General features: G+C 29.9%; 4 protein-coding genes across 5 annotated transcripts; 2 read left to right on the forward strand and 2 right to left on the reverse strand.

The window, feature by feature from the left end:
• Positions 1-121: 121 nt before the first annotated feature.
• Phtm (cytochrome P450 enzyme phantom) lies at positions 122-2,513 on the forward strand. Its single transcript, XM_074238162.1, is given in 6 exon segments — positions 122-427; positions 430-667; positions 731-817; positions 820-875; positions 1,249-1,767; positions 1,855-2,513. Coding segments are annotated over 6 exon segments (1,491 nt in total). The 5' UTR covers positions 122-346; the 3' UTR covers positions 2,365-2,513.
• On the reverse strand, positions 2,441-3,758 carry Mrpl52 (mitochondrial ribosomal protein L52). The gene is made up of 4 exons (XM_074238165.1): positions 3,579-3,758; positions 3,099-3,174; positions 2,854-2,986; positions 2,441-2,660 (listed from the first exon to the last, which is right to left on the reverse strand). Exons 1-4 carry the CDS (start codon positions 3,631-3,633, stop codon positions 2,517-2,519), a joined length of 408 nt encoding a protein of 135 aa, XP_074094266.1. The 5' UTR covers positions 3,634-3,758; the 3' UTR covers positions 2,441-2,516.
• Positions 3,759-4,051: 293 nt separating this feature from the next.
• Positions 4,052-7,467, forward strand: LOC141524334 (armadillo repeat-containing protein 8). The gene is made up of 5 exons (XM_074238147.1): positions 4,052-4,252; positions 4,384-4,457; positions 4,536-6,498; positions 6,795-6,961; positions 7,113-7,467. Exons 1-5 carry the CDS (start codon positions 4,226-4,228, stop codon positions 7,147-7,149), a joined length of 2,268 nt encoding a protein of 755 aa, XP_074094248.1. The 5' UTR covers positions 4,052-4,225; the 3' UTR covers positions 7,150-7,467.
• Positions 7,468-7,860: 393 nt separating this feature from the next.
• Ica69 (islet cell autoantigen 1-like protein) lies at positions 7,861-10,324 on the reverse strand. Of its 2 annotated transcripts, XM_074238152.1 has the most exons (4): positions 10,232-10,324; positions 9,987-10,136; positions 8,247-9,822; positions 7,861-8,175 (listed from the first exon to the last, which is right to left on the reverse strand). In XM_074238152.1, exons 2-4 carry the CDS (start codon positions 9,995-9,997, stop codon positions 8,053-8,055), a joined length of 1,710 nt encoding a protein of 569 aa, XP_074094253.1. In that variant the 5' UTR covers positions 9,998-10,136; positions 10,232-10,324; the 3' UTR covers positions 7,861-8,052. The 2 variants fall into 2 exon arrangements, with proteins under 2 accessions (XP_074094253.1, XP_074094254.1); XM_074238153.1 differs by lacking the exon at positions 10,232-10,324 and having other exon boundaries at positions 9,987-10,191.
• Positions 10,325-11,758: the final 1,434 nt, after the last annotated feature.

The following is an 11,758-nucleotide window of genomic DNA, read 5'->3' on the forward strand; positions in this document are numbered from 1 at the left end:
TTTTTTTCAGAAGAAATAAAAAAATTATTAATCACAGGTAGAACCTCTAAAAGAGCCACAAGAGGTCAGTGTGGTTTGTAAAAGTGTGTGTATTTTTTTGCTTTTCAAATTTTATTATTGTTATGAACTAAGATACAGAGTATATAAGAGTTGTAAAAGTCTGGACTAAACGTAACGTGTCCAGTATCTACTAACATTACTTATGCAGGAATTTTTCTGAACGTTACTGATTTGTATCAGTATATTTAAGTCATCTTATTGTGTTTTTTTATCTCAGTGTCAGTCCGACCCTTTCTAACGAAAAAAAAAAATTTTTTTAAATTTGAACAATTTTAAAAATATAATCATGTTGTTCATATATTTAATAATGATTATTTTATTATTAATTTCGATACTTTTAATATTAAAAAAGTGTGAAAAAAAAATTACCCGCCGGGTCCAAGAGGGCTTCCAATAATTGGATCTTTATTAAATATTGACGCAAAAGCGCCTTATAAAAGTTTGACAAAATTATCCAAAATATATGGGCCGATTTTTAGTATGAGAATGGGGTCAGTGTACACTGTTGTTTTATCAGACCCGAAATTAATACGTACAACTTTAGCGAAGGATGAATTTTCTGGAAGAGCACCTCTTTATTTAACTCACGGCATTATGAATGGTTACGGTAAGTCGTGTTATTATTGTTATTATTGTAAAATCTCTAATATATCATCTTTCACTTTAACAGGAATAATTTGTGCTGAAGGCGAACTTTGGAAAGAGCAGAGAAAATTTGTATCAGCAACTTTAAAAAACTTCGGAGCGGTTAAACACAGTTTAAAAAAGATGTTATGGAGAATAATATTAAAAAATTTTCAAATGAAGCTATACAGGTAATTGTAAAAAAATTTTGTAATTATTATTGAGTAATTAAATATGACAATAATAAAATTAGCTGTTTCTAATTTTTTTATTTATTAAATTTGATCAAAAAAATATTTTTAAAAAATTTTATTTAAAGTTTTTCAAGTTTTAAAAAAAATTTTTTTTGTAATAATTTTGTCAATAAAAAAAATTTTTTTATTGAAAAAATTAATACAAAAAAGAAATAAAACAAAAATTGACATTTATAAAAAACTTGAAAAACTATAAGTGCAATTTTTAAAAAAAATTTTTTTTATAAAAAATTTATTTATTGAAATAAATTCTAAAAATCATGTCAGTTACTTTCAGTATTTATAACAAAATTTTTCTTGAATATTTTAGAAATTAAAAGACGCATCGGTGAATAATAAAAACGGATTTGATCCATTATCAATTTTACATCACTGTATTGGCAATGTTATGAATAATTTAGTATTTGGAACGGCATACAACGAGGACGATGAAATCTGGAAGTGGTTACGTGATTTACAAGAAGAAGGAGTGAAACACATCGGAGTTGCGGGGCCATTGAATTTCTTACCTTTTTTAAGATATTTGCCGCATTATAAACAAATCATGAAGTCACTTGTTGACGGTAAATTGGAAACACACAAATATTACCAGAAATTGATCGATCAATATAAAATAAAAATTTTCAATACCGAGGATTACAACAGTGATAATTTTATCGCGGCTTTTTATGATGAGATGACCAGAAGACAGAATAATAATAGTGTGGGTTCATTTACTGAACAACAATATTATCATTTATTAGCTGACCTTTTTGGTGCTGGCACAGACACTACTTTAACTACAATTCGCTGGTTTTTACTTTACATAGCAATTTCACCAGAAAAGCAGGTTAATTTTTTTTTTTTTTTTTTTTTTTATTAACTGAGAATAATTTTTTAAAAATATTTTTTGAATTTTTTAAAATTTTTATTTTAGGAAAAAATCTATGAAGAAATGAAAACAGTTTTGGATGATAAAGAAGAAATATTTTTGGAAAATAGTAACTCATTAATATTTTTACAAGCTGCTATTTGCGAAGCTCAGAGACTCAGATCAGTTGTTCCTGTAGGCATTCCACATGGAGCGATTAAAGATACAAAAATTGGAAACTATGATATACCACAAGGAGCAATGATTGTTCCGCTGCAATGGGCAGTACATATGAATCCTATTTACTGGGAAAACCCAGAAGAATTCATCCCTGAAAGATTTATTTTACCGGATGGATCTTTAACTAAACCTTCTGCATTTATTCCTTTTCAAACTGGTAAACGAATGTGTGTTGGAGATGAGCTTGCCAGGATGATTATGTTTATTTTTATAAGTAAAATTGTTCGAGAATTTAAGATTTCTATTTCTAATAATGAACCTATTGATTTAAATGGCCACTGCGGAATAACTCTCGTTCCAAAGGACCATAAATTTATTTTCACACCTCGACGATAAACTAAATTGAAAGTAATTAAATTTATCAAAATAAACTAGCAACCTTGCAATCACTATGGATTATTTTGAATATAAATTATTTTCATGTTATTTTATTTCTTTTATTTACTAGTATATAAAATGAAAAATAAAATAAACATGGAAAAATAGTTTTATACAGCTTCTAAAAGTTGTTGTCCCTTTGGTTTTAATTTGTTATCGATTATACTTTTCTTCTTCTCCGATATTTCACTTTGGATTCGGTTGTATCTTTCAACTGCATAATCAACTTCACTGGCTAATTTTTTAATTTTTGTCTGAAAAAATCGTGTATATTTGATGAGAAAGATAGCAATAATAATTGTGTGATGAAAAATAGTAAACTAAACTATTAAAAATGTGAAAATTATTTTTAAAATATCTTCAGACGTTGACAGTGAATAAATTTATTTAGAAACTTCAAAAAATTAGTCTGCTATTTTTACTATAATTAATAATAAATAATCTTACAAAATATTCTCTCTGCTTATTAATTCGTATCATCTGTCTGACACCAAATGGAACAGGTCTTCCATCCGCAAATGAGTAATCCGGAAGATTTGTGAGAGGTCCAAAAGCATTAGGATTTTTTGTAACTCTATTCCTAAAATTTGAAGTAAAAAAAAAGTGTTTAAATAATAACATATTTTATTGTGAAAATTTATTTAGCAGACTGCTAACTTTAATGTCATTATTTTATTTAATTATTGACTTACTTTTTACGCCACCTTTGATCTAACTTTTGTATTGAAGACACATGAAATTTGTTATAAATATTACTTAAATTGCTACCTATAAAAAAAAAATATTTTATTATTATTTTGTTATTATTTAACAGTAATAAATGAAAATTAAGTTAGCCGACATTTAAAAATTTTAATAATTTATTTTATTGAAAAATTATTAAAAAAAAAAAAAAATTAAATGAAAAAATTTCAAGTGTAGAAAATTTTAAAAATTACACATGCAACTTTTTAAAAATGTTTTTTTGTTATAATTTAATAAATAAAAAAAGAATTTAAGAATTTTTTAACAAATAAATGATAGCAAAAAAAAAAAATTGACATGTAGAAATTTAAAAAAATTAAAAATCCAATTTTTTATAAATAATTTTTCAAGAAAAATTTTTTTGTTAAATAAAATAAAAAAATAATCAAGTGTCTGCTAAATTTAATGACATTATTAAAAATCCTTACCTGTTCCACTACGTAGGATAAAATTATTAATTTTTATTCCTTGAATCAACGCCATTATCAGTTTTATTAAAAAAAAAAAAAAAAAAAAAAATCTTAAAAATTGAATCGATTTTTATTTAATAATTATTGCAACAATAAAATATTTTTATTCTAACAAAAAAATTTAGGTTAGAAATAGCGGCGCTGACTAAAAAGTAAAATAAACTATATGTTTTTTGTAAAATTAAATGAAAGCAGTTAAACACCTTACCAGCTGTCAGTTAAAATGAACACTACCATCACAAACACACAAATGAAAGACAATACGTACACACAATTGAATCTGCATATGCCGTGGCACTAGATAGACACTATATGCTACACATACAGGTTGCATTGTGTGTAATAAATTCGCATCTTATATTGTACACATTAAACATTTATAAATACACACATATGTATATCTATCACTACATATATTACACACATCAAATATATAGTCATCAGAGCAGAAGCAAACGTTTTACACTCTCACGTAATAACCAACAAAAACGTTTTGACGGACTCCTCGTGGTAAATTTATAAAATATTAAATAAAACTCCATAAAAATAATTTGGTGAAATATTAAAAATTTATATGTGAAATTAAATAAAATCAAGTGTTAGTTATGGTCTCGGTGATGCAGCCGTTTATGGTATGTAAAGTGAGATAAATAAAAGTTAACTTACTGTTAATATTATTATTATAAATAAATTAGTTGATAGTTAATAATTAATAAAACCAGTTATTAAAATTATTTAATTTTAATTTATGATTATTTAACAGGACATTGAAAGTTCCCGAAGTTACATTGACGAGTTGTATTCGCCAGATTCTCAAAAATGTTTAGATGCATTAATGTAAGTAAATTACCATAAAAATAATAAAAACTCGAAAAAAAAAAAAAAAATTTGTAAAAATTATAAAATTATTTTTAGATGTCTAAAAAATTCAGTAATTGGCAGTAACCGGCAAAAGGGTTCAGTGATAGCTCAGGGTGTGGTACCACGTCTTTTACAACTTTTAAATGATTACAATCAGCCACAAACGAGGTCCCTGTCAACAACAACAACGACAAGCTTGTCAACAATATCATCAACAGAAGTAACAGCCGGAGAAAGAATTCGCCTGGAAGCAGTAGTAACTCTTGGATCTCTTGCTAAAGGTACAGATCAGCATGTGCTAGCATTGATAGACCTCGGAGTAGTGCCATTGATTCTCCAAGTGCTTCTGTTGACTCCAGTCGGAGAAGGCGGTGATGTTGTCATAATTGATTCGTCAAACAGCCACCCAGAAAATGTAAAAGTTAAATTATCGGACCTGCTGATAGAGGCGTGTCTTCGATGCTTAAGAACAGTCTTCCAGCACCCGAACGCCCCGGTGCAATCTTTGTACCAAGATCCAGCGCTTGTGTCACGGCTGCTGTCTCTGGCATCTAGATCAGTGACCTGTCAAGTGTGCGTTGCAACAATATTGACGACCGCGTGCAAGACAGCTGATGAGCAAAATGCTTTGATGAAAGGGGGAGCTATTGAGACACTAGCAGCGCAGCTGGATTCTCCACTGGCGGACGTGCAGCTTCCAGCGCTGGCTTGCTTGGCTAATATGTGCTATCAAAATCACTTGGTCTCCACAGTAGTCGCCAGCACGTCAACAGGTTGTAAAAAAGAAGTCGAAGACGGAGCGGCTGTCCAGAATAAGCAGCTGCCAGCGCTGCTTGGTCAACTCATTGGACGAGAGAGGAGTTCGCTGATCCAACTGGAGGCCGCGAGGTGTGTCGCGTATATGCACCGCGCTGGAGCTCTATCTGCGACGGATCCACGTGTTGTTTATCGCGCGCTGCCTTGCTTAGTGAGGCTTTGCCATCGGGACAGATCACCACGTGAGCGCGTTGCTGCTGCTGAAACTCTGGCGTATTTAACCGAAGTTGACACTGAGTTGCAACGCCTGGCGTCGATAAGCAATCATCTTATCCCGACTCTTGCTGAGCTGCTGAGGCCGCATCCTCAAGTCCAAGACGCAGCACTGTGCCAAGACATGCGACAAGCTGCGTTTAGAGCATTCGCCTCGCTGGGTGCCAACGACGAGGATATCCGTAAGAGGATCATCGAAACGGAAAATCTTATGGAGTTTATTGTTTCTGGACTCCAGGACCCGGGCGGTCCTAGAGTACGTCTTGCGGCTGTTAGGTGTCTTCATTCGTTGTCCAGGAGCGTTCAGCAGCTCAGGACGACCTTTCAGGACCACGCTGTCTGGCGGCCGCTCATGCAGCTGCTTCATGGTGCTGATAAGGGCGTCAGTGGGTCTTTGGTCGTTGGAGGAATTACTAGTGCGGTAGCTGCTAGTGGAATTACTGGTGGAGTAAGTGCCGCAGCAGCTGGAGCTGATGGTGAAGATGATTTATTGACTGTTGCTTCAAGTACTTTGTGCAATTTATTGTTAGAATTTAGTCCGAGTAAAGAACCGATTCTTGAGTCCGGTGCTGTTGAACTCTTGTGTTCATTAACTAAAAGACCTGATCCGGCGCTTAGACTCAATGGAATCTGGGCACTTATGAACGTTGCTTTTCAAGCAGAACAACGTGTCAAGTCACAAATTTTATCGTGTCTGGGTACTGATCAAATATTTAGACTACTCGCTGATCCAGAGCCTGCTGTTCTTATGAAAACACTGGGTTTATTGAGGAATTTACTGTCCACTAAAGCACATATTGATCGGATCATGGATGAACACTCTGCTCATGTGATGCAAGCAGTAATACTTGTTCTTGAAGATCCTGATCATTCGGTGGATGTTAAAGAACAGGCGCTTTGTATTCTTGCTAATGTTGCTGATGGCGATCGTGCTAGAGAGCACATTATGGCTAATGAAGATGTACTCAAAAAACTTATGGACTATATGGTGTGTACTGAATCTCTAGATTATTAAAAAATGACCTTGTATCTTGTGAACTATTGACATTTTTAAAGATATAAGCTCATCCCGATGTTACAATCATCAAGAGCTTTCATTTGAGTACCCACATGCATTTTTATATATTTTTCATATATACATATATATATAATATATATATAAATATATGAAAAATTGATGTGGATACTTAAATGAAAGGTCTCGATGAGTATAATATCAGAATGAGCTTACATCTTTAAAAATATTGATAATTAAAAAATAATCTTGTTTTTTTTTTTTTTTAGATGCATAGCAATATTAAACTCAAAGTTGCGGCTATATTTTGCGTGTGTAATTTAGTCTGGAGAGAAGAACCTGGTGCTGCTCAACGTCAAGCACGTTTACGTGAATTGGGACTTTATCAAATTTTACAGCAATTACGTTGCACCAAAGATTCTCAATTGTTGGAAAAGTATGTATTTGATTGTTGAATTTGTAAGTAAAAAAAAAAAAAAAAAAAAATTATTTCTGTGGTAATTTTTTAGAAATAATTTTTTTTAAATCACATATTTAAATTTCGAGGGTTAATTAATAAATTAAAATAAAAATTAATTTTGTTACAGAGTAAAAACTGCAATGGCGCAATTTTTCGATCCATGAGCTATCGAAATAAAATTTAGAAATCCTTACCTAGAATATTTTTATTTTCTATTATTATTTAGAAAAATTATTTTTGATTTTATCTTTAATAACTCTGTGATCCCGCCAATGCGTTATTTTACAAACTAAAGACTAGAATTTTTTCCCCTGTGAATGAAGTAATAAGTTAAAAAAAAAAAAAAAAAAGAAAAAAAATTAAGCAATTATAAAATTATTCAGTAATCAAATAATAAGAATTTAGATGTTCCTAGTCTATTAATTTATTGTTTATAAGTAGCTGAATTAATAAAAAAAAAAATCATTAAGATAATATAAAAATTGAAAAATTGCATAAGAAGAAATAATGTATAATTATACTTGCTGCGATTAGTTATTACTAATATTGCACCGCCATTTGGTATATTTTTATTGTAATATTGTATAGTGAATTTTTATTATTGAAATATGGTAATTTGACGTGAAAAAAAAATGAATAAATTGGAATGCTTGAACTATTAATAATTAAATAATTATTTTTCCTTTCATTCTTATGTATACACTGAAAAAAAAAAAAAAATTCTTGACTGGAGTGTAAATTTTCTTGATCCAAGAAAATTTCTTCTTGCTCCAAAATAATTTTTGTCTTCCTTAAAATTTTCTTGGCTTAAGAAATTTTTTTTTTTTTTTTTTAATATATGGTTGAGAGTTTAAACTTAAAAAGTGAATATTCAATTATCAATTCACAACATAAAGTTTATTTATATTATATAGAAGTATATAATTTTATTTTTTCTTTAAATGCTTATTATTATTAAATCTTTGGTAAAAATCATTGGTAATTGTCATTATACTATTGGAATGATTAAAATATAAATATGATTCATTTGCCTTTTCTTTCCTTCGATTTCCAGAAGAAGAAGAAAATTACACTGGTGGCGCATTTTTATCAAGAGAACCTGGTAAACTTTCGATAGGATTATTCGCCAATGGATCCAATTCAGCAAACAAATCTAGCCATGAATTGCCCTTTTGGTTTCCTTTCTTTTTCTTAAAAATACAAAATATAAAATCATACAACATTTATATATTAAAAAAAAAAAAAAAAAAATCAGACATACCTTCTCATCAATTTTCGCTTTACATAATTTCTTCCCCATAGCAGCATCACCAAGACTTTGTTTTAAAATTCCCGCTGGTAAAAATGTATCATTGATAAGTTCATCCCATCCAACATTGGCTTTAGATCCACCATTAAGAATATCATCCAGCAAAACAATATTTTCTGAAGTCAAAGATTGTACAGATTCTTGATTTTTGTCTTTAGAAATTTCCGAAGATGACGATGGCAATGAAGCCGCATTGTCAAAATCAAAATGAATATTCTCCTCATTGAATGAATCCATAACCAAGTCTAATTCAGCGAGACTTTTCTCCAATTCACTGACTTGTTTTTCATTATTAAATACAGACTTATAACTAACCATGCTACCAAAAAATTCTTCAAGTTCTTTATCTTCGCCTGATTCTTTCTTCCCATCATTAAAATTATTCAAATCAACAGCAGAAATACTGCCACCATTTTTGCCATCAGTATCAGCAGCAGTAAAGTGTAAGGATTTAAAAAGCGAATTATTTTCCCCAGAACTCTCACCAATATCCAACAAAATTTCATCTTGTTGATTATTATGCTTAGTTGGTTCTGTTTTATCCGGCTTTACTTCCTGAGCTTGCTCAACAGTGCTGTCATGATAGTCAGAGTCAAAAAACAAGAGCTTATCTTTATCATTATCATTGTTATCCTGGTGAGAAAAATTTTCACTGTCTCCGCCAGTTTCTTTAGCCAATTTCGATGAAGTTTCCGCAAGCTCTTTAATCACCATAAAATCATAATGCTGGTACCCTTTAAAACTATTTGCAATGGTCGAGTAAGCTTCGGCGGACTTTTCAGTAAAATTCAACAGCGAGCTTTCATATAAAACAAGAGCCCGGCTGAACATATTACACCTGGCAGCAGCAAGAAGATCTACTTTTTGCAAGCAATCAAGCGCTTCCTTATCAAACATCGCTTTACCACGTCTGACACGTGTTTGGACTTTTCGAAACCGCTCAAGCTGCTTCGAAGTATCGGGGTCCAGTTCCTGAGAAATATTTTTCATCCAAGATAATGCCGCGCGATATTCAGTGCGTGCTTTTTCCATAGACTGAACAGTTTCAAGAGTATCCTCAACAGCCAGATGCCGAAAAGATTCAACTTCTTCGTATAATCTTTCCAATGGCTTGTGCAAAGTCAATCTCTGTTGACCTGAATAAGACAGAGATTTACCAACAGCGGACATCATTTTACCAGCTCGTGTTTTATCTTGTTTTCCAGCGTCTTTTAAAAAACGTCCCATGGCATTTTCTTCCTGAGCTAAAATACACAATCTTTCTTGATACTTGTCAATAACTCGCAGAAGATGTGTGCATGACTCCTGGATGCTTCGAAAAAGCTCCAGTTTTGCGTCGAGCTCTGCGTCAGATGCAACAATACACTCGTCTTCTTTTTTACCAAGCTTGCGAGACAACGCTTGCTTAGTCACCCAATATTGATGCTGCATTTTTGTTATTGGAGAATCATCTGCTATGTTTGATGATCGCTGGACCCAGCGGTCAAACGCATTGCCAGAAACTCCTGATCCTCCTCCTCTGTTGTCACTATAATTACAATTAATTTATTAATATTAAATTAATTAATTATTCAGATCAATTTTGTGATAAAAAAAAAATTTTTTACAATATTTAATAGCGCTTTAAGTGGCAAGCTAAAAACAATAAAAACAAAAAATCAATAAGCAAAGATTATTCCTGCGGGTACTTACTAAGTATTCATGATGATTATCGTTGTAAAAATTTCCGAGGAATAAATTTAACCATTTAAAATAATTAAAAACAAATGGAAAAACGGATGGTGTTTATTTTTGACGTTTCTGATTTTATTATCAAATCTGACACATCATGTAGATAGAGAGCTTTAAACATATGTATAATTTTGAGATATTAATTATTCTGTCAACTGTTGTATTTAATTTTTCGCATGTACAACTATCGTATTATAAATATTTACCTTTTTTTATTTACAAAAATAAGCGTTTTATAAACGGATTTAATTTTTTTTTACAAGTACCTCGTTATACTGACACATCAATGCAGGTACATAATTTTTATACTATATATTAAACAATTAAAGTTGCTGACACAGTCGTCAAGGGCGCTGCGGTTTATTTTTTTATTCATTTTAAAAATGTCCGATTGGTGTTTTGGTTATCTTGGTTAGATTTTTATTACCGGAATTCAGGAGAGTTGTTTTAATTTAATTAATTTAGCTGTCTCTTGATAATTTTTTTTTTAATTTTCTTTAATGAATAAATTGTAGCAAAAAAAATGGACTTGTAGAAATTTAATAAAATTAAAAAGGTAATTTTTTTAAAATAATTTTTTACAACTAATTTTTTTGTTAAAGAAAATTAAAAAATTTTCAGGTGACAGCTAAATTAAATGCCGTGAAAATTAATAAAAATTACAATTGTAAATTTTTAGAAGCATTTTTTTATTGTAATTATTTTTTTTTTTTTTTTTTTTTTTTTCATTTTTAAAATTGACATCTAAAAAGTTTTAGATTTTTTTTTTATTAAAAAAATTATTACAAAATAATAAAAAAAAATTTTCATTTGTAAAATTAGTGAAAAACTGTAAGTACAATTTTTAAAAAATACCTTTTATCTAATTTAATAAATTAAAAAAAATCAAAAAGTCAAAAACATCGGCTAACTTTAGTAATATTGTCGCTCCCTATATTATCTCTTTATTTCTTCTTTATTTTTGTACTAGTAACATTAGTCGGCAATATTATTGATATTATTATCAGTCGCAGTTATAATCTGAGCTTTTACAGTTTTACAGCATTATATATAGCACATACCTGAATAACAGCATAGCAAGGAAGAAAAAAATCCAATTTAAATAGAAGAAGAAATAAAAAATTTTTAAAGGTTGTATATTCAAGTTATTTTTAATAATAAAAATTATAATTACAATAATCAAAATAATTTTTTTTACAAGTGATTTTTTTCCATTTAGCCGTCCATTAATGAACTTCCAAATTTTCTGACCTTTCTTTTTATAGAAAATCAAAAGTCAATAATTAAATTAATTTTTATTAAATTACTTAAAAAATAAAAATAAAATAATGCGATGGATTTTAAATTTTGATAATCAAAGTTCAGCAAAAAAAAGCTCGTCGCCAATAGAAGAAATTATAGATGTGAAAAAGTTATAAAGTCACACTTTAAAAGTTTCAAATTGAATTATTTAAAGATATAAAGGTCATATACAGCAACGACCATTTATTGACGTATATTTTCAACGGTTGGCTCTCAGTTGAAATTTTTTATTATGATTATTTTTTTTTTTTTGGTACAAGTTTGTCCAATTTCAAAAGATCCGGCAAATTGTGTAAAAATTTGATGCATAATATTTTATTAAAATTCGGCTCCAAGTTAGTCTTCATTAATTCTTAATTAAATAGTTTTCCTGTCTATTTTAATATTAATAATCAATATAAACTAGTAGACTATTTCCGAGGTTACTAAAC

This window comes from Cotesia typhae, unplaced genomic scaffold, assembly GCF_013202065.1.
Source record: "Cotesia typhae breed Kobodo isofemale line unplaced genomic scaffold, CoteBio_Ctyphae contig_22, whole genome shotgun sequence".
NCBI classification, from domain to species: Eukaryota; Metazoa; Arthropoda; class Insecta; order Hymenoptera; family Braconidae; genus Cotesia; species Cotesia typhae.

Excerpts from the sequence above, each read along its gene's own strand:
- Mrpl52 (XM_074238165.1), bottom strand. The coding sequence starts at position 3,633 with ATGGCGTTGATTCAAGGAATAAAAATTAATAATTTTATCCTACGTAGT. Across the intron at positions 3,175-3,578 it reads TATCCTACGTAGTGGAACAG|GTAGCAATTTAAGTAATATT; the intron begins GTAAGGATTTTT and ends TTTTTTTTATAG. Across the intron at positions 2,661-2,853 it reads ATAAGCAGAGAGAATATTTT|ACAAAAATTAAAAAATTAGC; the intron begins GTAAGATTATTT and ends CGATTTTTTCAG.
- LOC141524334 (XM_074238147.1), top strand. The coding sequence starts at position 4,226 with ATGGTCTCGGTGATGCAGCCGTTTATG. Across the intron at positions 6,499-6,794 it reads AAAAACTTATGGACTATATG|ATGCATAGCAATATTAAACT; the intron begins GTGTGTACTGAA and ends TTTTTTTTTTAG. Across the intron at positions 6,962-7,112 it reads GATTCTCAATTGTTGGAAAA|AGTAAAAACTGCAATGGCGC; the intron begins GTATGTATTTGA and ends ATTTTGTTACAG.
- Ica69 (XM_074238152.1), bottom strand. Across the intron at positions 8,176-8,246 it reads AAGCGAAAATTGATGAGAAG|AAAAAGAAAGGAAACCAAAA; the intron begins GTATGTCTGATT and ends TGTATTTTTAAG.